The sequence below is a fragment of the Oncorhynchus tshawytscha genome, linkage group LG12, assembly GCF_018296145.1.
Source record: "Oncorhynchus tshawytscha isolate Ot180627B linkage group LG12, Otsh_v2.0, whole genome shotgun sequence".
NCBI lineage: Eukaryota > Metazoa > Chordata > Actinopteri > Salmoniformes > Salmonidae > Oncorhynchus > Oncorhynchus tshawytscha.
In genome coordinates, this window is record NC_056440.1 from 27290546 (window position 1) to 27317534 (window position 26989).

General features: G+C 46.3%; 1 protein-coding gene across 3 annotated transcripts in view; it reads left to right on the forward strand.

The window, feature by feature from the left end:
- The window catches only part of LOC112248529 (EMI domain-containing protein 1), a 98348-nt gene that overhangs the window by 41916 nt on the left and 29443 nt on the right, over nucleotides 1–26989 (forward strand). For all 3 annotated transcript variants that reach the window (XM_024417650.2, XM_024417649.2, XM_024417651.2), the window contains 3 exons: nucleotides 24269–24379; nucleotides 24619–24680; nucleotides 24962–25094. In XM_024417650.2, the coding sequence (XP_024273418.1) occupies nucleotides 24269–24379; nucleotides 24619–24680; nucleotides 24962–25094 (306 nt within the window). The remainder of the gene's footprint in view (nucleotides 1–24268; nucleotides 24380–24618; nucleotides 24681–24961; nucleotides 25095–26989) is intronic.

A 26989-nucleotide genomic window follows, 5' to 3' on the forward strand; every position in this document is an offset into this window, starting at 1 on the left:
GTTTATCTCCATGTGTTCCCGGCCAGAGGGAAGAGAGACAGACAGAGTGCTAGGATCTCTGCCAACTCCACCTCTAGTTGAGCTGCTTCACTTCCTGACTTTTACACTGTCTATTTTGATGATAAAGACTTGTCATTGCAGAACAGAGGAAAACCCTTCAGTTAGACATACTATTGAGAAATCTGCTCTTTCTCTCTCTGTGTCCCTCTGAGAGTACCTGGGTAAAGGTCTAAAGCACATGTCAAACTCATTTTTATTTATTTATTTTATTTAACCTTTATTTAACTAGGCAAGTCCGTTAAGAACAAATTCTTATTTACAATGACGGCCTTCCCCAGCCAAACCTGGACAACTCTGGGCCAATTGTGCGCCGCCCTAGGGGACTCCCAATCACGGCCGGATGTGATTCAGCCTGGATTCGAACCAGGAACTGTAGTGATGCCTGAGATGAGATGCAGTGCCTTAGACAGTGCAGTGCCACCCGGGAACAATTCCACGGAGTGTCTGCTGGTTTTTGCTCCAACCTTGTACTTGATTGATGAATTAAGGTCATTAATGAGTAAGGAACTCCCCACACCTGGTTGTCTAGGTCTCAATTTAAAGGAAAAAACAAAAACCAGCAGACACTTGGCCCTCCGTGGAATGAGTTTGACACCCCTGGTCTAAAGTAATGCCCTTCTATGACAGTGGTTCACAACTGTTTTTTCCTCGGGACCCAAATTGAAACAGGTTGTCTCAGATCCAATATTTATGCGCCAAAATGCAATCTGGAAAACTATGTTTAATGCTATATTGATAGTAAATGTACCAATTATATGACAAGGGAACAACACCTTTTTCATTGTCAATCATTCCATTTTGCCCATATTCTTGATGAAGAATGTTAAGCTCACTGGTTTGAGACCACAAAATCAATAAAATCCGCTAAATTGCGCTGGTAATAACTCTATGTTGAAAATACATTGATTGAAGAAAAACAGTTGAGGTTATATAAAAAATATACAGATCTGGAAAACATTGAGACCACTGCAAAATTATCAGTTTCTCTGGTTTTAACATTTTTGTTTTATTCTATAAACTATTGACAACATTTCTCCCAAATTCCAAATAAAAATATTGTCATTAAGAGCATTTATTTGCAGAAAATGACAACTGATCAAAATAACAAAAAAGATGCCGTGTTGTCAGACCTCGAATAATGCAAAGAAAATAAACACAATACTAATGTTTTAACTTAGGAAGAGTTCAGAAATCAATATTTAGTGGAATAACCCTGATTTTCAATCACAGCTTTCATTCATGAAATTTGGTGGCGGATCGGTGATGATTTGGGGATGCTTCAGCAAGCCTGGTATCGGGCAGATTTGTCTTTGTGAAGGCCGCATGAATCAAGCCACGTAGAAAACTCGCTGTTGACGTTGAGACAGGTGTTTTACGGGTACTATTTAATGACGCTGCCAGTTGAGGACTTGTGAGCCGTCTATTTTGCGAACTAGACACTCTAATGTACTTGTCCTCTTGCTCAGTTGTGCACCGGGGCCTCCCAATCCTCTTTCTATTCTGGTTAGAGTCAGCTTGCTCTTATAATCTCTACCCGGCACAACCAGAAGAGGACTGGCCACCCCTCAGAGCCTGGTTCCTCTCTAGGTTTCTTCCTAGATTCCTGCCTTTCTAGGGACTTTTTCCCTAGCCAGCATGCTTCTACATCTACATTGCTTGCTGTTTGGGTTTTAAGGTAGGTTTCTGTATAAGTTGAAAATAAAAGAGAGCCGCACACTCCAGGAGCTCAGATGCAATAATTTAATTACCAGCGTTTAATTTAATTACCAAATCTAAATGATTTCTTTATTCAGACGAAAGGTACTGCAATGGGATCCCCCATGGCTCCTAACTATGCTAATTTGTATGTGGGTTACATGGAGAAACAGTCTATTTTCAATCCTCTCAAAAATGTTTTCTTGCCTCACATCATTATTTGGAAACAGTATGTTGATGATATTTGTGTTCTGTGGAGGGGTGATGCAAAACAGCTCCAGGCGTTCCATGCTCCAGAACTCCTGTTCTGAGCATCTGAGATTTACTATGCAATCTGATACACGTCAAATCAGTTTTCTTGATCTTCTGATCTTGTGTGAAGATAATGTTCTATACACTGATCTTTACAGGAAGCCTACTGATCGTAACAGTTTGTTAAGGGCTGATAGTTGTCACCCACTTCCCTTGTAAAATAGTTTGCCCTACAGCCAATTCTGTCGAATCAAAAGAATTTGCAAAAAACAATCCGATTTGGACAGAAATATGGCTGAGACGCAAAGAAATTCACGGAGACGGGTGTTTCATCTACAAGAATGATCAGATTAATATTGCCATTGAGAAAATTCAAAATAAAACGAGACATCTCGCAAAAAGACGCATTCTTGCGTTCTAACTACCCGCTATTCAAAGTGCTCTGAACAAATTAAGGGAATTGTTCACAAACATTGGCACATCCTAAAATCCGATGATCGTCTCGGTAATGTGTTTTCGGACCTTCCCTTGGTCGTATTCTCACGGGGCAGAAATCTCAGAGACCAATTGGTAAACTCTGATTTACCACCCCAAGATATTCCTGAACAACATCTATTTGCGCCCCTACTGGATGGAAATTACAAATGTAATGGCTGTGCTCAATGCAATGACACTTATAAATGTAGATCCTTCAAACACCCACAAACAGGGAAATCGATCCCAATCAAAGGTGTTATTACGTGCTCCACTAAGGCAGTTATTTATCTTATAACTTGTCCTTGTGGTAAAAAATATGTAGGTAAAACAAGGCGTGAATTAAAAGTACGTATCTCAGAGCATCGTAGTGCCATTAGGTGTAAAAACTTTACTTATCCGGTTGCGGCCCACTTCTTGGAGGCAGGCCACTTGATTTCGTCTCTGCGTTATATTGGCATCAAACATGTCACCCTCCCTAGGAGAGGGGGTGACCTTGATAATTTATTGTTAAAACGAGAGGCTGCCTGGATCTTTAATTTAAAGACCCTTGCTCCCTTCAGGTCTCAACGTAGACTTTGATCTGAAGTCATTCTTGTGATTATTGTGACTTTGCCATTGTAATTGTTTGTAAGCTTGTGTAGTCAAATTAATCTATGATTGTATGTTATCTATTTGTTTGTATGCTGTTCTTTGTATGACATTTTAATATTTGATTATTAACCAATGATATTAGGCCACTCTTGGCCATGATTACAGACACCTGTGTCTTTTGACACTATATAAACGAGTCATCCCACAGTGTTTGGGATTATACCCTGATGAAGACAGCTTGGCTGGTAATTCAATTATTGCATCTGAGCATCTGAGCTCCTAGAGTGTGCGGCTCTCTTTTATTTTCAAGTTTTCTACTCCGCTAGCCAGCACCTCGTCTTAATAGGTGTGCGTTTATTTTTATTCTAGGTTTCTGTATAAGCACATTGTGACATCTGTTGATGTAAAAAAAAGCTATATAAATAAATTTGATCGATTAAAGAATTCTAGATTAAAATCAAAATAATTTCTCATTTGTGTTCCTTGTTTGTGTAACCTCCAGTAACGGAGGTCTAGAATAATTTATTGCGTAAACCCAGACCCAGGGCCAATCTGTCAGTCATCACAGCTGAGGTTAGCAGTGACACGAATTAGGTCAGATTTGACCCCCACCGGGTGTGTGTGACCTGTGTTAGTGTCTCATGTTTTTGCCGTGGTGTCAGGTTTCCATGTCCCCCTGTCAGTCTCAGGTGAGTATGGGCTCAGTGTTCCTCACACCACCACCCTGGAGGCCACAGACCAATCAGCTTTGATCCCGCCCCACCGCCACTGGGAGTAAATGGGTTCTAATCCCCAGAGAGCCCTATAAAACACAGAGGAATGCCTGGCACACAGGAGACCATTCAAGCAGGGATTTCACAGAAAGCAGCTCAGTCTCATGCGACCATTACCCCGCTGTGTGTGCGTGTCCGTGCGTGCGTGTGTCCGTGCGTGCATACATGTATATACTGAAGAAAAATATAAATGCAACATGCAACATTTTAAAATATTTTACTGAGTTACCATTCACATGACTGGGACTCCAGTCTAAGGCACTGTATCTCAGTGCTAGAGGCGTCACTACAGACCCTTCTTCGATTCCTGTAACAATTGTCTTCCTCTTCTGATGAGGAATAGGATGGATCAGACCAAAGTGCAGCGTGGTCCGTATTCATAATAATTTTAATATGATGATGATGATTTTATTTGGCCCCCCAAGTTTCCTGAGCAAAAAAAATCAGCTCTAAGTGATTTTAATTTTGGAAATCTGTTCCAAAAATATTCCTATGCATAATATACCATATATATTTAGAAAGTGTTCCATAGGGATACTGGCCCATGTTGACTCCAATGGTTCCCACAGTGGTGTCAAGTTGGCTGGATGTCCTTTGTGTGGTGGATATTTATCAGTGGAGGCTGCTGGCTTCAATGTGGTTGATACCATTCCATTGACTCCATTCCAGCCATTATTATACATACACTGAGTGTACAAAACATCTTTCAATGACAAACTGACCAGGTGAATCCAGGTTAAGCTATGATCCCTTATTGATGTCACCTGTTAAATCCACTTCAATCAGTGTAGATGAAGGGGAGCAGACAGGTTCACAAAGGATTTTTAAGCTTTGAAACAATTGAGACATGGATTGTACATGTGTGTCATTCAGAGGGTGAATGGGCAAGACATGAGATTTAAGAGATTTAAGTGCCTTTGAACAGGGCATGGTAAGTGGTGCCAGGCACACTGGTTTGTGTCAAGAACTGCAATGCTGCTCGGTTAATCACAATCAACAGTTTCACATGTGTATCAAGAATGGTCCACCACCCAAAGTGGCACAGCGGTCTAAGGCACTGCATCTCAGTGCTAGAGGCGGCACTACAGACATTGGTTCGATCCCAGGCTGTATCACAACCGGCCGTGATCAGGAGTCCCTTAGGGCGGCACACCACTAGTCCAGCGTCACCCGGGTTAGGGGAAGGTTTAGCCGAGGTAGACCGTTATTGTGAAAAAGAATTTGTTCTAAATTGTTCTTAACTGACTTGTCTAGTTAATTAAAGGTTAAATAAATAATAAATATAAGGGACATTCAGCCAACTTGACAACTGTAGGAAGAATTGGAGTCAACCCTTTCGACACCTTGCAGAGTCCATACCCCGACGAATTGAGGCTTTTCTGAGAGCAAAGGATGTGTAGTCCTGTGAGTGTGCATGGTCTTGTGAGTGTGCATAGTCAGTGCAAGATACGATTCATGCAGATAGTCTGGGTAACCATTTAATTAACTATTTAGCGTTCTTATGGCTATTTATCAGTCTTCTGGCTTGAGAGTAGAAGCTGTCTCAGAGCCTGTTGGTCTGAGAGCCGATGCTCCGGAGTCGTGTGCCGGACGGGGGCAGAGGGAACAGTCTACGGCTTGGGTGGCTGGAGTCTTTGGCAATTTTTCGGGCCTGACACCGCCTGATATAGAAGTCCTGAATGGCAGGGAACTCGGCCCCAGTGATGTACTGGGCTGTCTGCACCACCCCCTGTAGCACTTCGAGGGCGGTGGGCGGTGCATTTGCCATACCAAGCGATGATTCAGCCAGCCAAGATGCTCTCGATGGTGCAGCTGCATAACTATTTAAGGATCTGAGGGCCAATGCTAAATCTTTTCAGCCTCCTGAGGGGGAAGTGGCACTGTCGTGCCCTCTTTACGACTGTGCAGATGTGTGTGGACCATGTTATGTCCTTAGTGATGTGGACGCCATGGGCTCCACTACAGCCCTGTGGATGTGGATGGGGGTGTGCTCTCCCCTCTTTCTCCTGTAACCCACCATCAGCTCCTGCTATTCTTCATATTATCTAGTGGAAGAGAGATACTTTTCTTTTAGATGTAGCTATTCCTTACTGCGTTTTTATGCACTAAGGTTTTACAGTCGGCCCAAATCGACTGTGACGTTTTTATATTTGAAGAATATATAGGCTATCTAAATCAAAGCCTCTGAGACCCAGCTATCTGTCCGCTGTAGTCTGTGTCTCTGTCAGGACCACAACAAAGATCTTCTACTGTTAACATAATTACTGGCTGCCTTACTGCCTGGCTGGCTGGCCCGCAGACCCTGTAACCATCCAGTCTTCCATTTCTGTCTTCCATAGCCACAACCTCTGCTAGGAAACCAGAGGACCTAGAGTGCAGAGTTGTATACATAGATGGACCATAAGTGCTATTGTACATGTCAGTGTGGTGTCATCTCTGCCTGAATACTTGGGAGACTTATACATCAGCATTATGTCTGGAACTACTGATGCATAGCACTGAATTTACAATAACACAATGAATATAAACCAGGAAGTACTGTGTACCTAGCACTCTTTCCGGGCACTCTCCCTCTGCTCTGTACAAGTGTATCGGCTTTCCTCTTCCTCTTCTTAGGAGGAGTAGCAAGGATCGGACCAATACGCAGCATGGTAAATGTTCATCTTAGTTTTTTTAATAAGCATAATGAACACTGAACAAAACAATAAACGACCACGTGAAAAAACAAACCGAAACAGTTCCGTGTGGAACAAAACACTGACACGGAAAATAAGCACCCACAACTCAAAAGTGAAACCAGGCTACCTAAGTATGGTTCTCATACTAGTCCCATTGGAACATTTCAATTATGGCCTATAATGTGGAGGAAGCGAAATGGGCAATTCCCTAAAAGTAGCTGAATCTGCTTGGTCCCCCTCACCGCACCTGTCCCTGCTGTTTGGCCTCCCTCAATGTGGCTGTTTCAGCTGATTGGCCCCCCTCAAAGTGCTTGTCTCTGCAACTTGGTTCCCCCTCATTGTGCCTGTCCCTGCTGCTCCCCCCCATTGTGCCTGTCTCTACTGCTGTGCCCCCTCACCACGCCTGTCTCTGCTGCTTGGCCCCCTCATTGTGCCTGTCCCTGCTGCTTGGCCCCCTCATTGTGCCTGTCTCTGCTGCTTTGCCTCCCTCATTGTGCCTGCCTCTGCTGCTTGGCCCCAACCTCACCGTGCCTGTCTCTGCTGCTTGGCCCCCTCAATGTGCCTGTCTCCGCTGCTTGGCCCCCCTCAATGTGCCTGTCTCTGCTGCTTGGCCCCCTCAATGTGCCTGTTTTTGCTGCTTGGCCCCCTCACCGTGCATGTCTCTGCTGCTTGGCCCCCTCACCGTGCCTGTCTCTGCTGCTTGGCCCCCTCACCGTGCCTGTCTCTGCTGCTTGGGCCCCCTCACCATACCTGTCCCTGCTGCTTGACCCCCCTCACCATACCTGTCTCTGCTGCTTGGGCCCCCTCACCGTGCCTGTCCCCGCTGCTTGGCCCCCTTCAATGTGCATGTCCCTGCTACTTAGCCCCCCTCACCATACCTGTCTCTGCTGCTTGGGCCCCCTCACCATACCTGTCCCTGCTACTTGGCCCCCCTCACCATACCTGTCTCTGCTGCTTGGCCCCCCTCACCGTGCATGTCCCTGCTACTTGGCCACCCCTCACCGTGCATGTCCCTGCTACTTGGCCCCCTCACCATACCTGTCCCTGCTACTTGGCCCCCCTCACCATACCTGTCTCTGCTGCTTGGCCCCCCTCACCGTGCATGTCCCTGCTACTTGGCCACCCCTCACCGTGCATGCCCCTGCTACTTGGCCCCCTCACCATACCTGTCCCTGCTGCTTGGCCCCCTCACCATACCTGTCTCTGCTGCTTGCCCCCCCCCTCAGTGCACTTGTCTCTGCTGCTTGGCCCCCCTCACCGCGCCTGTCCCTGGTGCTTGGCCCCCCACCATACCTGTCTCTGCTGCTTGGCCCCCTCACTGCGCCTGTCCCTGGTGCTTGGCCCCCCTCACCGCGCCTGTCTCTGCTGCTTGGCCCCCCTCACCGCACCTGTCCCTGCTGCTTGGCCCCCTCACCACGCCTGTCCCTGCTGCTTGGCCCCCCTCACCGCGCCTGTCTCTGCTGCTTGGCCCCCCTCAGTGCGCCTGTCTCTGCTGCTTGGCCCCCCTCACCGCGCCTGTCCCTGGTGCTTGGCCCCCACTCACCGCGCCTGTCACTGCTGCTTTGCCCCCCTCACCGCACCTGTCCCTGGAGCTTGGCCCCCCTCACTGCACCTGTCCCTGGTGCTTGGCCCCCCTCACCGCACCTGTCTCTGCTGCTTGGCCCCCCTCACCGCGCCTGTCCCTGGTGCTTGGCCCCCCTCACCGCTCCTGTCACTGCTGCTTTGGTCCCCCTAACTTCACCTGTCCCTGGTGCTTGGCCCCCCCCCCTCACTCACCTGTCCCTGGTGCTTGGCCGCGCCTGTCTCTGCTGCTTGGCCCCCCTCACCTCGCCTGTCCCTGGTGCTTGGCCCCCCTCACCGCGCCTGTCACTGCTGCTTTGCTCCCCCTCACTGCACCTGTCCCTGGTGCTTGGCCCCCTCACCGCGCCTGTCCCTGGTGCTTTGCCCCCCTCACCGCACCTGTCCCTGGTGCTTGTCCCCCCTCACCGCGCCTGTCTCTGCTGCTTGACCCCCCTCACCGCGCCTGTCCCTGGTGCTTTGCCCCCTCACCACGCCTGTCTCTGTTGCTTGCCCCCTTACCACGCCTGCCCCCCCTCACCGCGCCTGTCCCTGGTGCTTTGCCCCCCTCACCGTGCCTGTCTCTGCTGCTTGGCCCCCCTCACCGCGCCTGTCCCTGGTGCTTTGCCCCCCCCCCTCACCGCGCCTGTCTCTGCTGCTTGGCCCCCCTCACCGCGCCTGTCCCTGGTGCTTAGCCCCCCTCACCGCGCCTGTCTCTGCTGCTTTGCCCCCTCACCGCACCTGTCTCTGCTGCTTTGCCCCCTCACCGCGCCTGTCCCTGGTGCTTTGCCCCCTCACCGCGCCTGTCTCTGCTGCTTGGCCCCCCTCACCGCGCCTGTCTCTGCTGCTTGGCCCCCTCACCGCTTGTCCCTGCTGCTTGGCCCCCTCACCGCGCCTGTCTCTGCTGCTTGGCCCCCCTCACCGCTTGTCCCTGCTGCTTGGCCCCCTCACCGCGCCTGTCTCTGCTGCTTGGCCCCCTCACCGCGCCTGTCTCTGCTGCTTGGCCCCCCTCACCGCGCCTGTCTCTGCTGCTTGGCCCCCTCACCGCTTGTCCCTGGTGCTTGGCCCCCCTCACCGCGCCTGTCTCTGCTGCTTGGCCCCCCACCGCGCCTGTCTCTGCTGCTTGGCCCCCTCACCGCTTGTCCCTGGTGCTTTGCCCCCCTCACCGCGCCTGTCTCTGCTGCTTGGCCCCCCTCACCACGCCTGTCTCTGCTGCTTGGCCCCCTCACCGCTTGTCCCTGGTGCTTTGCCCCCCTCACCGCGCCTGTCTCTGCTGCTTGGCCCCCCTCACCACGCCTGTCTCTGCTGCTTGGCCCCCCTCACCGCTTGTCCCTGGTGCTTTGCCCCCCTCACCGCGCCTGTCTCTGCTGCTTGGCCCCCTCACCGCGCCTGTCTCTGCTGCTTGGCCCCCCTCTACCGCGCCTGTCTCTGCTGCTTGGCCCCCCTCACCGCGCCTGTCTCTGCTGCTTGGACCCCCTCACCGCGCCTGTCTCTGCTGCTTGGCCCCCCGCACCGTGCCTGTTATTTAACCTTTATTTAACTAGGTAAGTCAGTTATTAAGAACAAATTGAAAAGACAAAAGACCCCCTGCGGCAGGGATGGGGGCCTGGGATTAAAAGTATATAATATATAATATATATAAAACACACATATCTACAAGAGAGACAACACTACATAAAGAGAGAACTAAGACACACAACATAGCAAGGCAGAAACACAACATAACAACAACATGGTAGCAGTAAGGAAGGTTTATGGTTTGCTTTTGGAGCAGACTATCACAGAAAGGGGAGTTGGAATAGCTACGTCTGGCAACCGCCGCCTGGCTTGGGGAGCTGTGCAGTCACTCTCATATAGTCAGTCAATGCATTAAAGCAAAACCTTTGTTTTTCGTTGCCATGGATACAGTTGCGCTGTTGTCATAGGGGGCTCTTGATTTTTGCTGGTTATTTAGGTGCGTGGTGACGGGAGGGGAAGCTGGAAGTGTTTTAAGCCTTTTATTAATAAGCCTTGCCCTCATCTGCTCTCACGGACAGATCAGCTCTCTCTGTAGGGAAAACACAGTGCTATGGGCTGATGGAGCAACACCAGGCCCCAGAGCTATAACAAGTGATCTGGGTTTTACTGTGGCATATAAACTATGTGTGTTGGAGTCGACTTGTCCTTCAAACATTTAGGCCACAGCGTTTACTCCCACAGAACCTTCTGTATATAGCATTAGACATGGGGCAGGATGTTTAGCTGCATGGCTGGACTGGGCTGCTTTATGCTTGGCTGGCGTTGTGGGCAGAGTGGGCTCATTTTACTGTGTCCCAAATGGCACCCTATTCCCTATATAGTGCACTACTTTTGGTCAAAAGTAGTGCATTACATAGGGGCCCTGGTCAAAGTAGTGTACTAAATAGGGAATAGGGTGCCATTTGGAACTTAGCCCATGTCACCCCCCAGGGTAATGAGCAAGGCCAGAGTACAGGGTTCACTGGCCAAGAATTCCCCCAGCGTCGTGTTGTTGCAGGGTGTCTTAGTGCAGAAAACCAAAGTGTGTAAAATAGCCCTCATCTCTGTTCTTACCTGGGTTTAAGATCAGGGTTCTTACCTGGGTTTAAGATCAGTGTTCTTACCTGGGTTTAAGATCAGTGTTCTTACCTGGGTTTAAGATCAGTGTTCTTACCTGGGTTTAAGATCAGTGTTCTTACCTGGGTTTAAGATCAGTGTTCTTACCTGGGTTTAAGATCAGTGTTCTTACCTGGGGTTAAGATCAGGGTTCTTACCTGGGGTTAAGATCAGTGTTCTTACCTGGGGTTTAAGTTCAGTGTTCTTACCTGGGTTTAAGATCAGTGTTCTTACCTGGGTTTAAGATCAGTGTTCTTACCTGGGTTTAAGATCAGGGTTCTTACCTGGGGTTAAGATCAGTGTTTTTACCTTGGTTTAAGATCAGTGTTCTTACCTGGGGTTAAGATCAGGGTTCTTACCTGGGTTTAAGATCAGTGTTCTTACCTGGGGTTAAGATCAGGGTTCTTACCTGGGGTTAAGATCAGTGTTCTTACCTGGGGTTTAAGTTCAGTGTTCTTACCTGGGGTTAAGATCAGGGTTCTTACCTGGGGTTAAGATCAGTGTTCTTACCTGGGGTTTAAGTTCAGTGTTCTTACCTGGGGTTAAGATCAGGGTTCTTACCTGGGTTTAAGATCAGTGTTCTTACCTGGGTTTAAGATCAGTGTTCTTACCTGGGGTTAAGATCAGGGTTCTTACCTGGGGTTAAGATCAGTGTTTTTACCTTGGTTTAAGATCAGTGTTCTTACCTGGGGTTAAGATCAGGGTTCTTACCTGGGCTTAAGATCAGTGTTCTTACCTGGGGTTTAAGTTCAGTGTTCTTACCTGGGGTTAAGATCAGGGTTCTTACCTGGGTTTAAGATCAGGGTTCTTACCTGGGTTTAAGATCAGTGTTCTTACCTGGGTTTAAGATCAGTGTTCTTACCTGGGTTTAAGATCAGTGTTCTTACCTGGGTTTAAGATCAGTGTTCTTACCTGGGGTTAAGATCAGGGTTCTTACCTGGGGTTAAGATCAGTGTTTTTACCTTGGGTTAAGATCAGTGTTCTTACCTGGGGTTTAAGTTCAGTGTTCTTACCTGGGGTTAAGATCAGGGTTCTTACCTGGGTTTAAGATCAGTGTTCTTACCTGGGTTTAAGATCAGTGTTCTTACCTGGGTTTAAGATCAGTGTTCTTACCTGGGTTTAAGATCAGTGTTCTTACCTGGGTTTAAGATCAGTGTTCTTACCTGGGTTTAAGATCAGTGTTCTTACCTGGGGTTAAGATCAGGGTTCTTACCTGGGGTTAAGATCAGTGTTTTTACCTTGGTTTAAGATCAGTGTTCTTACCTGGGTTTAAGATCAGTGGTCTTACCTGGGTTTAAGATCAGGGTTCTTAGAATAAAAGCTACAAACTTTCCTTTTCTCACAGTTTTCAAAAATGTTCAAGCCAAGAGTGCAATACACTACATGCCTCTTAAGGCACTTCTAATAACTGTGTGTATATTTACTATGTATTGTCAAATTTAGCTAATCAATTCCTCAGTGGGTGTGATTTTGTTTTAGAATTTATGCATCGTGAGCATGGACTTCATATCTGTTAGGAGTGTGTATTGGAGGTGAAGTCAGGTGCAGGAGAGCAGTGTAGTGAACAGGAGCACTATTTATTCCGGTCCAAAATGACAGCCCAAAGTAACATAAAATGTGCCCGAACACGGAACATAGACAAAAAGTAATGCGCGTAACAATATCCACAATTCCAAAATACACGTAACACAAACAATCTTACACAAAGACATGATGGGGAACAGAGGAATAAATACATACGGATTGATTGGGGAATGAAAACCAGGGGTGAAGGGAACAAGACAAAACAAATGGATACATGAAAAATGGAGCGGCGATGGCTAGAAAGCTGGTGACGTCGACCTCCGAACGCCGCTCGAACAAGGAGAGGAGCCGACTTTGGCGGAAGTCGTGACAATATCTCATTGCAAAGTATTAATACATAGTAATGTATAGTAATGCACAGTACTGTACTTGCTGTGTCCAACCTCAGTGAGCAGGGAAAGGCTGTGGTTATATGTGTCTGTGTATGTGGTTTTATCTGTGGCCGTGTATGTGGTTATATCTGTGGCTGTGTCAGTGGTTATATCTGTGGTTACATCTGTGGTTATATCTGTGGTTATATCTGTGGCTGTGTCTGTGGTTATATCATCGGCTGTGTCTGTGGTTATATCTGTGGTTATATCTGTGGCAGCAACATCCGTAGCACGCGCTCCAGCAGGTATATTTCACTGGTCACCCCCAAAGCCAACTCCTCCTTTGGCCGCCTTTCCTTCCAGTTCTCTGCTGACAATGACTGGAACAAATTGCAAAAATCACTGAAGCTGGAGTCTTGTATCTCCCTCACTAACTTTAAGCACCAGCTGTCAGAGCAGCTTACCGATCATTGCACCTGTACATAGCCCATCTGTAAATAGTCCACCCAACTACCTCAACCCATATTGTTATTTATTTTTTTGCTCCTTTGCACCCCAATATCTCTACTTGCACATTCATATTCTGCACATCTATCACTCCAGTGCTTAATTGTTAAATTGTCATTATTTCGCCACTATGGCCTATTTATTGCCTTACCTCCCTAATCTTACTACATTTGCACACACTGCATATAGACTTTTCTATTGCGTCATTGACTGTATGTTTGTTTATCCCATGTGTAACTCTGTGTTGTTGTTTGTGTCGCACTGCTTTGCTTTATCTTGGCCAGGTCGCAATTGTAAATGAGAACTTGTTCTCAACTGGCCTACCTGGTTAAATAAAGGTGAAATATATATATATATTTAAATATATATATCTGTGTCTGTGGTTATATCTGTGGCTGTGTCTGAGGTTATATCTGTGGCTATGGAAATGGTGTGTGTATGGAAGTGAGTAGGCAGGCCGATTCCTGGACCCAGTTATTTTTGGAACACTTGTTTGTTGAGCCGTTTGTGGCTGTGTGTTGGCTGAGAGGACTGGGTTTTAATTGCTGTGCTGTGTCAGGACAAGAAGGGAGGATGTCACAGACGGTCCCTCCCTGTCATTCTAAACACACAACAGAGGATAGTGTGGTTTCACCCAGGCACTGTCAGTAGTACAATGCTCCTGGTTTTAATGGTCTCCCTGGTGACCATTAAAGGGGAATGAGGGGAGGGGGAGGAGGAGGGAGGGAGGGAATGCTAAGACACATCACAGGACAATACTCTTCTTGGGTTCAGAGAGAGAGAGACATTTCCTCAGAGAGAGATGTACATTTCCTCAGTGAAAACAATGTACTGAGCAAATGTCAAATTGGCGTTTTACTAAATTATCGTACAACAAGACGGTGCATATTCATCCTGCACACCCTAATTTGACAAAAAAAACAAAAAAAAACAAAGGCAAAATCTTGTCATGCTTTGTTGATTTCAAAAAAGATTTTGACTCAATTTGCCATGAGGGTCTGCTATACAAATTGATGGAAAGCGGTGTTGGTGGGAAAAAATACAACATTATAAATCCATGTACACAAACAACAAGTGTGTGTTTAAAATTGGCAAAAAACACATTTCTTTCCATAAGGCCATCGGGTGAGACAGGGATGCAGCTTCAGCCCCACCCTCTTCAACGTATATATCAACGAATTGGCAAATTAGAACTAGGACAGGCTGCAGCACCCGGCCTCACCCTACTAGAATCTGAAGTCAAATGTCTACTGTTTGCTGATGATCTGGTGCTTCTGTCCTTGACCAAGGAAGGCATACAGCAGCACCTAGATCTTCTGCACAGATTAATTCAGACCTGGGCCCTGACAGTAAATCTCAGTAAGACAAAAATAATGGTGTTCCAAAAAAGGTCCAGTTGCCAGGACCACTAATACAAATTCCATGTAGACACCATTGCCATAGAGCAGACTAAAATGATACATACCTAAACATCAGCATCACAGGTAACTTTCACATGGCTGTGAACGATCTGAGAGACAAGGAGAGACAATTCGACATCCCAATTAGGATCTGGCTAAAAATACTTGAATCAGTTATAGAACCCATTATCCTTTATGGCTGCGATTTCTGAGGTCCGCTCACCAACCAAGAATTCACAAAATGGGACAAATCAAATTGAGACTCTACTTGCAGAATTCTGCAAAAACATCCTCAAATATTAAAAATATATCACAATCCAGAAAAGAGCCATTAAATTCTACAACCACCTAAAAGGAAGAAATTCCCAAACCTTCCATTACAAACCCATCATCTACAGAGAGATTAACCTAGAAAAGAGTCCCCTAAGCAAGCTGGTCCTGGGGCTCTGTTCACAAACACTAACAGACCCCACAGAGCCCCAGGAGAGCAACAGCAACACAACCAGAACCAACCAAGTCATGAGAAGACAAAAAGATAATTACTTGACACATTGGATAGAATTGACCAAAAATAGAGCAAACTGGAATGCTATTTGGCCCTAAATAGAGAGTACACAGTGGCAGAATACCTGACCACTGTGACTGACCCAAAATCAAGGAAAGCTTTGACTACGGACTCAGTGAGAATAGCCTTGCTATTGAGAGAGGCCATTGTAGGCAGACCTGGTTCTCAAGAGAAGACAGGCTATGTGCACACTGCTCACAAAATGTATGAACATATTAGAGATACATATTTCCCTCAGATTACAAAGACCCACAAAGAATTTGAAAACAAATCCAATTTTGATAAATTCCCATATGAATTGGGTGAAATATCACAATGTGTCATCACAGCAGCAAGATTTGTGACCTTTTGCCACAAGAAAAGGGCAACAACAAACACCATTGTAAATACAACCCATAATTATGTTTATTTATTTTCCCTTTTGTACTTTTACTATTTGCACATTGTTATAACACTGTACATAGCCATAATATGACATTTGAAATCTCTCTATTCCTCTGAAACCTTTGTGAGTGTAATGTTACTGTTAATTTTTTTTATTGTTGATTTAACATATGTGTCCTATTCCAATATATCTTTTTGAATTTAATTGAGAGAGGAGGGAGACGGTGATGAGGGAGGCGTCTGCATGCAGGTCAGCTGGGGTCACGAGACGGGGGCATGAAAGGAAGGAGATTTTATAGTTTTCCAATGTTTTTGTGTCTGTCTTAATAAAAAGTGATGTTGGGATTTGGTAACGTCAGCCTTTGCCTCACGTATTTATTGGACATCTGTTACTTTCAAGCGGAGGAAATGTTTAAAAAGCGTAGAGCGAATTTGTGGTGCAGCCCATCCCAACCGCACACCGTCTCAAACGCAGCATGCTTCATTTCCCCAGATGTGCCTGCTGCTAATGTTTGCCACTTTACACAGACCACAGCGTTGTTTGTTTTCGCGGCACCAAGATAATTGTTTCCATTGTTGCCGTACACTAACAATCCCTATGTTTTGGGGGATGAAGGGGAGAGCATTGTCTTATTATGTTTCTACTTTTAAACTCCGCTTTTTTAACCATGTTTAGCCTTGCATTTTCACATCTGTTTGTTGGAATATAGGATTTCAGAATAGTTTTATTTCCTGTGGCTTGTTCTATGAACACACCCAGTTGTTGTTGTTGTGGGCATCCAGACATCATGTTGGTGAGATTAAACTTACTGAGAGGACTGACAGAGTGCTGAAGCAGATAAGAGAAAAAAAGAAAGGGATATTTTGGAGAGAGAAATAAAGTGGTCAGGCAGCAAGAGACGGAGGTACTGTAGTTAGTATACTCAAAGGTCAGAGGGAAAGTGAGGGGAGAGAGAGATTATGAAACAGCTCATGGTTTCTGTATTCACTATTATAGTCGTTATTATTTATGAGAGCGCCTTGGAGCGATTCTCAGCAGTGAAAACTGTCAGGGGGGCCAGAGGACTGCACTCTAGTATAGGTAACCACAGACCAGGCAGTTGGGAAATAATAACCAGAGGGTCAGAGAGGAGTGGAAGGAGAAGTGGGAGGGGAGCGAAATTAAGTTAAAGGCTGTCCATAGCAACCAGTCAGTCGGACAGGGTCCCAGTAGGAGCAGATGTAAATGTTCTAGACAGACAGATAGACAGACAGACAGACAGACAGACAGACAGACAGACAGACAGACAGGCAGGCAGATAGACACCAGTGCATCATACAGCCAGGCCAGGCTCTACTCTGTAGCTGCCCGCCAGGGAGAAGGTCAGGGGGGGGCAACCAGGCTCCACAGAGCCGTCTGGGACCCTGCCCCTGCCATCAGCCTCACCACAGGTATGGGAGAGAGAGGGAGGGAGAGGGAGAGGGGGCAGGAGAGAGGAAGAGAGGGGGCAGAAGGAGCAGCCCCTGTCTGGGAAGAGGAGGCGGGAGATTAGAGGTCCGTCTGCGTGCACATCTGGATGGAATAGATGAGCTGACAGGGCTGACAGACCAGCACTACACTACTGTAGGAACTTCTGTGCATTTGCGTGTGCACGGGAGCTTGTGCGCGTGTATGGATGCGTGTGTGTGTTTGTGTGTTTGGCTGTGCTCCATATTATGGGACAGCTTGGGCATGGGCTGCTGTTTTGGTCCCGTACTAATCTCTCGTGGACAGATTCATGTGTAAATGGGAAGTGACAACTTTTCAAGATTTTTACTTCTGGGTGACCGAGATTAGTCCCGTACCAACCACGCTCTAACAGCATCGAAGTGAACCCATACACATGCGCAGACACTGTGTGTGACAGTATGTGAGTGAAGTCTTGCATCTCACTTGTCGCAATTTCTGCAGTGGTACTCGTGGCAATGTAATTAAAGCTGAGTCTACCTTTATCATCTTAACTGGAATCAGAACACACAGGTGTGTTCTAGAACAAGAGGAAAGCATTAGAATGAAGTCAGTAACTGCAACCACACAAGTTCCAACACTCCATTGAGTGGCCAGGCGAAGTGTTTGTTAAAGATCCCAGGCAGTCTTAGTCTGTTCTCAGACCCATTAGTCTGGAGGCCAGGGATCTCCTGTCTGACTGTCTGGTCTGCCTGCCGGCCTGCTGGTGTTGACTGATGAAGTGAGATGTGTCTGTAGGAGGTGAGAGCACCTCCCTGACCCCCCCCCCCACCACCACCACCACCACTCCACCCCTCACCTCAGGGTCCTAAAGGCCACGTCTGGTTTCAGTTGCAGTTTGGCTGGCCCAACACCTCTGCAGCAGGTCTGCTCACATCAACAACCTTAGCAGTGTGTGTTTGTGTGTGTAGCCAAATATGTGTGAGTGTCCGTGGAAAGACTCTCTGAGCTTAACCTACCCTTATAGTGAATTCTGGAGATAGTCCATGTTGGCCCAAGGACCCCCCCTTCCCCTTCCCCATACAACTGCCCCTAATTACAGAGTCCCACAGGAACCCAGCGGGCACTGCAGTGTGAGAAGAAATTGTGGGCCTCACCACTGCAGGCTGAGGTGGGGGGTCACTGGAGAGTGGCAGTTCATGATGTAGGCCACCCCTCCCTCTCAGCCAATCACCTAATAAAAGCAAAGCTGGAATCCTGGGAAAGCACTATAAACGCTGGGGTGCAGGGCAGTTTTGGGTTGGCCCACTGAAGAGGAGTCTCGGGTTGGTCACAGTGACGATACCATGGTCCCAACGCAATTTGGGAGATGGAAGCCATGTGTAGAGAGAGAGCGAGCGAGAGAGAGAGAGAGAGAGAGAGAGAGAGAGAGAGAATGAGAGGAGGCAGAGAGACAGAACTGGAGGAGCATCACCCAAACTTGTTATCATATGCCCTTTTTAGTCACACTAATAAACCAGTGAAACTGCTGGGTCAGAACTCATAGACAAAGGGTAGCCAGCCACTCTGTAAGGAATATTCGCAGGATCATAATTTTGTCTAAGAGGAATGCATCTACAGATGCATCCAAATCTTTGTCCACATGCACCAGTGGTCTTTAGTCTTCATGAAGGCTTCAACAGCAGCGTGACAGATAAAAACTCCCTGGCCTGGCTGGTCAGCAGCACCCGGTCACTCTCTGAGCAGACAGAGATGGATCAGATCAGGACGATTCCTCCCCTCCCCAGCCCGGCCCAGCCCTGTGTTGTCTGGATGGTCTGTGTCCACAGCTGCTCGCCGCTCCCTCAGACCCCATACCTCCTTCTGGGAACCTCTGGCTCTGAGCTAAACCAGTCTTATGAAACTCAAGCTAAAGAAGGAGGAGGAGAAGGTGTAGCCAGAGCCCCAGTCCCATCTGACAGAGTTCATTCTCAGGTTCTGACCTGTGCTGTGGTAAAATCACATAGTTTAAATGTACACCTCGTTGTTGATTAAACTCCATCAAGGCCACCACTGAGACGAGATGTGTGTGAGCTTGCATATAATCACCCACCCACCATTACAGACCATATGTATTGAGAAACAAAGAGACATTTTAGCCATAGAAATACCTCCAGAAGACAGGCCTTCCTAGCACGAGGGCTGTCTGTCTGCACATGGCTACGTCTTTTGCATATCAAAGAGAGAATAAATAAACCAGGGCAAATAATGAGCTAAGGAGAGGGAGCCTAGAGTGAGTTGGAGCATTAATGGGCTCTGTAAAGAAAAGAAGGAGGAAATGTGCTCTCTGGGCAGGCTAGGCTGGCTGGGCTGGCTGCAGAATGGTCTGGTTTATTTTCACTGGGAAAGTAACACTGGAGGACTGACCTTGGACCATTAAACACAAATACACTCACAAATACACTCACAAATACACACACAAATACACACACACACACACACACACACACACACACACACACACACGTTTGTTGTACTATCCTTAAGGGGACCAAAACATGTATTCCCTAACCCCTAACCTTAACCTTAACCCTTAATGTACACTACCGTTCAAAAGAGCGGGGTCACTTAGAAATGTCCTTGTTTTTGAAAGAAAAGCTTCTTTTTTGTCCATTGCAATAACATCAAATTGATCAGAAATATAATGTAGACATTGTTAATGTTGTAAATGACTATTGTAGCTGGAAACTGCTGATTTTGATTGGAATATCTACATAGGCCCATTATCAGCAACCATCACTCCTGTGTTCTCTTTGGCACGTTGTGTTAGCTAATCCATGTTTATTATTATTATTTATTTATTTTTCACCCCCTTTTTCTCCCCAATTTTCATAGTATCCAATTGGTAGTAGTTACAGTCTTGTCTCATCACTGCAAGTCCCGTACGGACTCAGGAGAGGCAAAGGTCAAGAGCCATGCATCCTCCGAAACAAAACCCAACCAAGCCGCACTGCTTCTTGACACAATGCCCATCCAACCCGGAAGCCAGCCGGACCAATGTGTCGGAGGAAACACCATACAACTGGCGACCGTGTCAGTGTGCACTGTGCCTATCCCGCCACAGGAGTCACTAGTGCACGATGAGACAAGGACATCCCTGCCGGCCAGACCCTCCCTAACCCAGACGATGCTGGGCCAATTGTGCACCGCCCCATGGGCCTCCCGGTCGCGGCCGGCTGTGACAGAGCCTGGACTCAAACCAGAATCTCTAGTGGCACAGTTAGCACTGCGATGTAGTCCCTTAGATCACTGCGCCACTCGGGAGGCCAAAAGTTTATAATTTTAAAAGGCTAATTGATCATTAGAAAACCCTTTTGCAATTATGTAAGCACAGCTTAAAACTGTTGTCCTGATTAAAGAAGCAATAAAACTGGTCTTCTTTAGACTAGTTGAGTGTCTGGAGCATCAGCATTTGTGGGTTCGATTACAGGCTCAAAACTTTCTTCTGAAACTCATCAGTCTATTCTTGTTCTGAGAAATGAAGGCTATTCCATGTGAAAAATTGCCAAGAAACTGAAGATCTCGTACAACGCTGTGTACTACTCCCTTCACAGAACAGAGCAAACTGGTTCTAACCAGAATAGAAAGAGGAGTGGAAGGTCTCGGTGCACAACTGAGCAAGAGGACAAGTACATTAGAGTGTCTAGTTTGAGAAACAGACACCTCACAAGTCCCTATCAATGTCTGTATTTCGGATTAAGTTGATGGTATTTTAATGGACAAAAAATTTGCTTTTCTTTCAAAAACAAGGACATTTCTAAGTGACCCCAAACTTTTGAACGGTAGTGTATATGTATATGTGTATTATGTGTGTATCGTTTTTTTATTTATTCCTAGGTATTACTACATTTCACTACACCTGCGATAACATATGCAAATCTGTGTACACGACCAATGAACATTGATTTAATATGACACACACACACACACACACACACACACACACACACACACACACACACACACACACACACACACACACACACACAAGCCTGCTGGTTGGTGAGACTTTGTCTCACAGGAAGAGGATGGCTCCCAGCCCCCTCTCCCTGTGACTGTGTGCTGTCAGGGGCCTCCCCCAGACTGCCATGGAGGGCCCTCAGGGGCTGCTTAAAGGGTGTTGGAGGGAGTTATTTTGGTAACTACAGTCACAGAGCAGGAAGGCGTTATGCTCCTACTGCCAGTACTGACACACACACACACACACACACACACACACACACACACACACACACACATATATACGCCAGTGGAGGCTGTTGAGCGGAGGACGGCTCATAATGGCCGGAACGGAGCAAATGGAATGGCATCCACCACCTGGAAACCATGTGTTTGGTGTATTTAATACTGTTCCAATGATTCCACTCCAGTCATTACCACGAGCCTGTTTTCCCCAATAAAGGTGCCACCAACCTCCTGTGACACACACACTCAGAGCTGTGGATAATTGTATAACACTAATGAGATTTTAATTAACCCTGACACAGCAGTGGTGTGACCTTCACCCCTCTCCCTCTGTCTCCTGAGAGAGTTTCACCAGGCAGGCCAGGCCAGTGGGGAGGAAATGACTTGTCAGTGTTTGTAAACAGTGGAAAACTCCCCCTTGTGCTGTGCTCTGTGTCCTGTCCTGTCCTGTCAGCCACAGAGCCTGGAACCAGACACAGAGCTGATGTCAGGACAACCTCTCCTCTCTCCACAGGGGTCTCTTCTAATGAAGAGCTCTGATTCAAACCTTGATTAGGGCCCAGAGCATCACAGGGTCAAGGGTCAAATGCACTCAGGCAAGTCTCTCTGACCCCCCCCCCCTTTAGCCGAGAGAGAGAGAGAGAGAGAGAGACCAGTCACAAGCCCCGACATTGTTACTCTTGGCCCAGATGAATAGATCACACTCAGCACATCCAAGTCAACACACACTGCTTCACAGACACTGTCTATGGGAATATAGGGAATAAGTTGACTTGTTATCCTGTGATTTCTCAAACTTGAGACATGGGCAGGCAGAGTGAATGAAAGAGAGAGTGAGAGAATGGAAGTTGGGGTGTGTGGGGGATGGTTGTCTGAGTGCCAGAGCCAGCTGAACGTTTCATACAATGTGTTTAAGTGTGGGAGGGTGGATCTTGGCACGTGAATGGTCTATAATCTAAAGAGAAAAGAAATGCTGTCTGTCGGAAAGGGAGTCTGGGTTAGAGGTGCTTTCAGTGCGTTCTGGAGCAGGGGTATATTATCAATTCCGAGCCTATTTGAAATCGGACACTGTCATCATTATTACCTGGTCTCCATAGGACATCTCCCCTACCATACACACACACACACACACCCTCACATAAACAGGCAGACAGACGGACATGGAGCAGAACGAAGACTGTGTTATTTCCCCACTCGAAGTTCGCCTCTAATTTTGCATTCTTACTGAAATGGAAGATAGGGCTTTTAGCAGTACATCTTTACACATTCCTCAGAACATACCATTGATTTACAGTCTCAGCTCGAACCTTGTTTCATTTCCACATGCGCTAGTAGTAACCCACTGAGAAAGCCTTTCAACCCAAAACATAGAAAATCAAATCCACAAAGATTGAGGGCAAGTGTCTGGAGCAGGACCCATTTACACTGTTAATTTCCCTTTCTCCTTCTCTCTCTTTATGGGCCCTAACTCTTTCTGTTGTGCTCTCTTTTGTCCTCTTTTGCTTTCTCCCACTGAACTCTGAACAGAACATGAACTCTTTGTACTGTATTTCTGTCTGTGCTGTCACTGACGAGCATCAGTAGCACATAATATATATTACAGTAAGTGTGGCTGACTGTGTGAATGACAGAGAGAGATTGAGTGAGCTCAGGCAGTGTTGGCCAGTGGTTTGCAGTGTGTTTGGCTCCAGCTGACTCTGAGAAGAGGTGTTGGCTGGCGTCTAACTAGGTGCTGAACTCAGACTCTTGTTTGTGTCCGCAGAACCTGGGTCATACAGACACAACAACACTAACACACACAGAGGAGACAGTGTGGAACTCCACAAAGGTCTGCCTATTTAAAACATCCCCAACCCGCAGGAACACAAACTCCCACAGGCGAGATAGAACAGAGCACTCAGAGCTGAAACTGTTTTTATATTCAATCAAATCATACCAACATGAAAGCAGTTTGGCCAAGTGTAGCTTTTGTTGTGTGTGAATTTGATACAATTGCAGTGTACCAATAATTTGATCACTCTTTTGTTGCTGAGAATCTTTCTGCACAGCAGGAAATGCAAACTTGTAGTGTATTCAAGGTATAAAAAGGCTTCTAAAGTTTGTAATTTGATTTGCCCTAAGAAAAATGTATCCATTAATTATAATCCACATAATAATTCACATTTCCCGTTGTTGCAGGATTATTTCCTTGCTGTAGCAAACTGGCTCAAATTAAGATCCTACTTCTATAGGATGTTTACAGTATGGTATTTGGTATTTTATTAGGATCCCCATTAGCTGTTTCTATAGCAGTAACTACTCTTCCTGGTGTCCTCACAAAATATGAAACATGGCATAATACAGAAAATAGACAAGAATAGCTCAAGGACAAACTAAATAAATTAAAACAAGAAAAATATAACTGAAAGGTTCTGTACTGACTCAATAGTGACTCAATTCAGTAGCACTAGACTATGAGTTATACATTCATATCAGTACATACATACACATCAAATCATTTGTTTAAATAGGGGAGAGGAATTGAAGTGCTGTGAAGCTGTTTTTCAAGGCCAGGTTTGCTGTTCACTTGAGCAATTTGAGATGGAATGGAGTTCCATGTAATCATGGCTCTATGGATGGGATACAGGACAGAGATAAAAGTCACGCCTGCTCTAGCATTATCATCCCTCTTTCTATCCATTCCTCCATCCGTCCATCCCTCTCCCTTGTGTTCCTCACCTGCTAGCCCACCCTGACAGTGGTGTTGGTGAGGTCACCTGGTAGAGAGAAGCTCCCTGTCTCCTTGCAGTCACAGGACACTAGATAGTTTTTGTCCAGGGCTTTCAGAGCAGAACTCTCTCATGCAGTCCAACTAGCCTGCCACTGTGCTTCATCATAATCAGAATGACAAATCATGTGAATAAAAATAATGGAATAAAAAAAGAATACTGAATTGACAAGGGAATATTGGCACCACTGAGCATTCTGAAATTGAGTGAAAATACTTTTGGGAGGGTTGGTATTTTCTTGTTGATGTGGACTGATTGTGCTGTTGTCTGGAAGCCTCACTGCTTATAAGGGCCATTTGCATGACTGACTTAGTGCATCATAACGGAATGACGACTGTATGAACTCACTGTGTGGTCTACTGAAATGACTCCTCTTCAACCTCCCCTTCCTCTTCTGCTACAGAGTCAGGAAACCAGCTGGTGGCTCAGGAGGCGGTGAGGAAGCCGTCCACTCTCCGCCGACCTCCTGCCTCTGCCCGCACAGAAGCAGGAACAGGGGAGCAGCTCTCCACCAGTAAGAACCAGGACCCTAACACTCTCTCATACTGTACTATGACACCTGGAACCATATTTCTCTTTTAAATATCATCAGATTCAGAACACCTGGGATCCAATTTATCTCCTTTACAATGTTTTGCTTTAACACTCAGGCCCCATGTTTCTCATATTCATTGAAGTACATTTTTGGAAGTGCTTTTTGCAGATATTGACACTTGTCCACGTATAGTATTTTTTTCTTTGTCTGTTCTCCAGATTGCTTCAACTGTAGTCGATTCACAGCCCTGACAGACAGACTCCGCTCACTGGAGGAAAAGGTACAGTCATGGCCTCCTCTACTGAAAACTGTGCTGCAGCGAGAGGCTACAGTCTCTGATCATGAGTCCATTTGAAAGGCATTGGCATTTCTCTGATAGATGAAAACACACATGCACACTACAATAAATTGTAAAGTATTTTATCTGTATTGTCTTTTTCGTTATGTGTCGGACCCCAGTAAGGCTATCTGTCGGCACTGGTGTCGGATAATGGGGATCCTAATAAAAATGTAAATTAAAACATCTCTTCAAATTTCTCTCTTTCCTATTTTATCCAATAGGTCCAAGTGCTGTCCTCTCCTGCCTCCACTTCTCACCGCCACCTACAGGGTGAAGAAGGAACGGCACCAGAGTCTTCCTCACAGACAGGGGCTCCACAAACCAAAGGAGCCCCTGGCGAGCAGGGATCCGTAGGTACGTACAAGTCACCTATACACATAGATGGGCAGGTTTTAGGAACAACCATGTATTCCTACTGATTTGAGTGAAGCGGGTTATGTTTGATAATTTCTTAGAAAATCACTCTGCACGGCTCTCTTTGTGTGCTGTAATTCGTTCTCCATTGCATCTCAAACAGCTCTCCTCCCCCATATCATATTTCTTCTGTCGCTAAAAGAGAGACGTGCATGCACGCACACACACACACACACACACACACACACACACACACACACACACACACACTAATTTCCAGTTGTCTGCGCTGCTCTCTTTCAGGGTTCTGTTGTATGGAAAGTGAACACTTCAGGGCATGAAAGCCCTCTCCTTCCCTGGAGCTCAGCCCAGCGTTGGCTGCAGCTAGAAAGATAGAGTGTTCTGCTGGTGCACTTTCAAAAGGCTTTTCAATAGTGTATCAACTTCCATCCAATTACATTCAAATCTGTTTTAGCCAAAGGCTCTCTTAGGTTAAGATCCTCACTGGCCTTCTGAGGCCTGTAGAAGTATGTAAATGCACCATTATGTTTGTCCTGCCACACAGACAATGTTTGTGGGTCAGTCTTAGTAGTTTTGAGAGAGAGAGAAATTATCTGCTCCGTGTATACAGTACCAGTCAAAAGTTCTGACACACATACTCATTCAAGGGTTTTTCTTTATTTGACCATTTCTACATTATAGAATCATAGTGAAGACATCAAAACTATGAAATAACACATATGGAATCATGTAGTAACCAAAATAGTGTTAAATATATTTATATTTGAGATTCTTCAAAGTAGCCACCCTTTGCTTTGATGACAGCTTTGCACACTCTTGGCATTCTCTAAACCAGCTTCACCCGGATTGCTTTTTCAACAGTCTTGAAGGAGATCCCACATATGCTGAGTACTTGTTGGCTGCTTTTCCTTCATTCTGCGGCCCAAATTCATCCCAAACCATCTCAATTGGGTGATTGTGGAGGCCAGGTCATCTGATGCAGCACTCCATCACTTTCCGTATTGGTCAAATAGCCCTTACAGAGCCTGGAGATGTGTTGGGTTATTGTCGTGTTGAAAAACAAATGATCGTCCCACTAAGCACAAACCAGATGGGATGGCGTATCTCTGCAGCATGCTGTGGTAGCCATGTTGGTTAAGTGTGCTTTGAAATGTAAGTAAATAACTGACAGTGTCACCAGCAAAGCACCCCCACACCAGCACACATCCTTCTCTATGCTTCACAGAGGCAACCACACATGCAGATATTATTCGTTCACCTATTCTGCCTCTTACAAAGACCCAGCGGTTGGAACCAAAAATCTAAAATTGGGACTCATCAGACCAAAGAACAGATTTCCAACAGTCTAATGTCCATTGCTCATGTTTCTTGGCCCAAGCAAGTCTCTTATTATTATTATTGGTGTCCTTTATTTTTTGTATATATTTAACCTTCATTCAACTAAGCAAGCCAGATAATTTACAATGATGTCCTCCGCCTGCCAAACCCGGACGACGCTGGGCCACTTGTGCACCACCCTATAGGACTCCCAATCACGGCTGGATGTGATACGGCCTGGATTCAAATCAGGGACTATAGTGTCGCCTCTTGCACTGTGATGCAGTGCCTTAGACCACTGCGCCACTTGGGAGCCCTTTGGTAGTGGTTTCTTTGCAGCAAGTCGACCATGAAGGCCTAATTCACTCAGTCTCCCCTGAAAGATTGATGTTGAGATGTGTCTGTTACTTGAACTCTGTGAAGCATTTATTTGGGCTGCAATTTCTGAGGCTGGTAACTATAATTAACTTATCCTTTGCAGCAGAGGTAACTCTGGGTAATCCTTGGCAGTCCTCATAAGAGCCAGTTTCATCATAGCGCTTGATGCATTTTGCAAC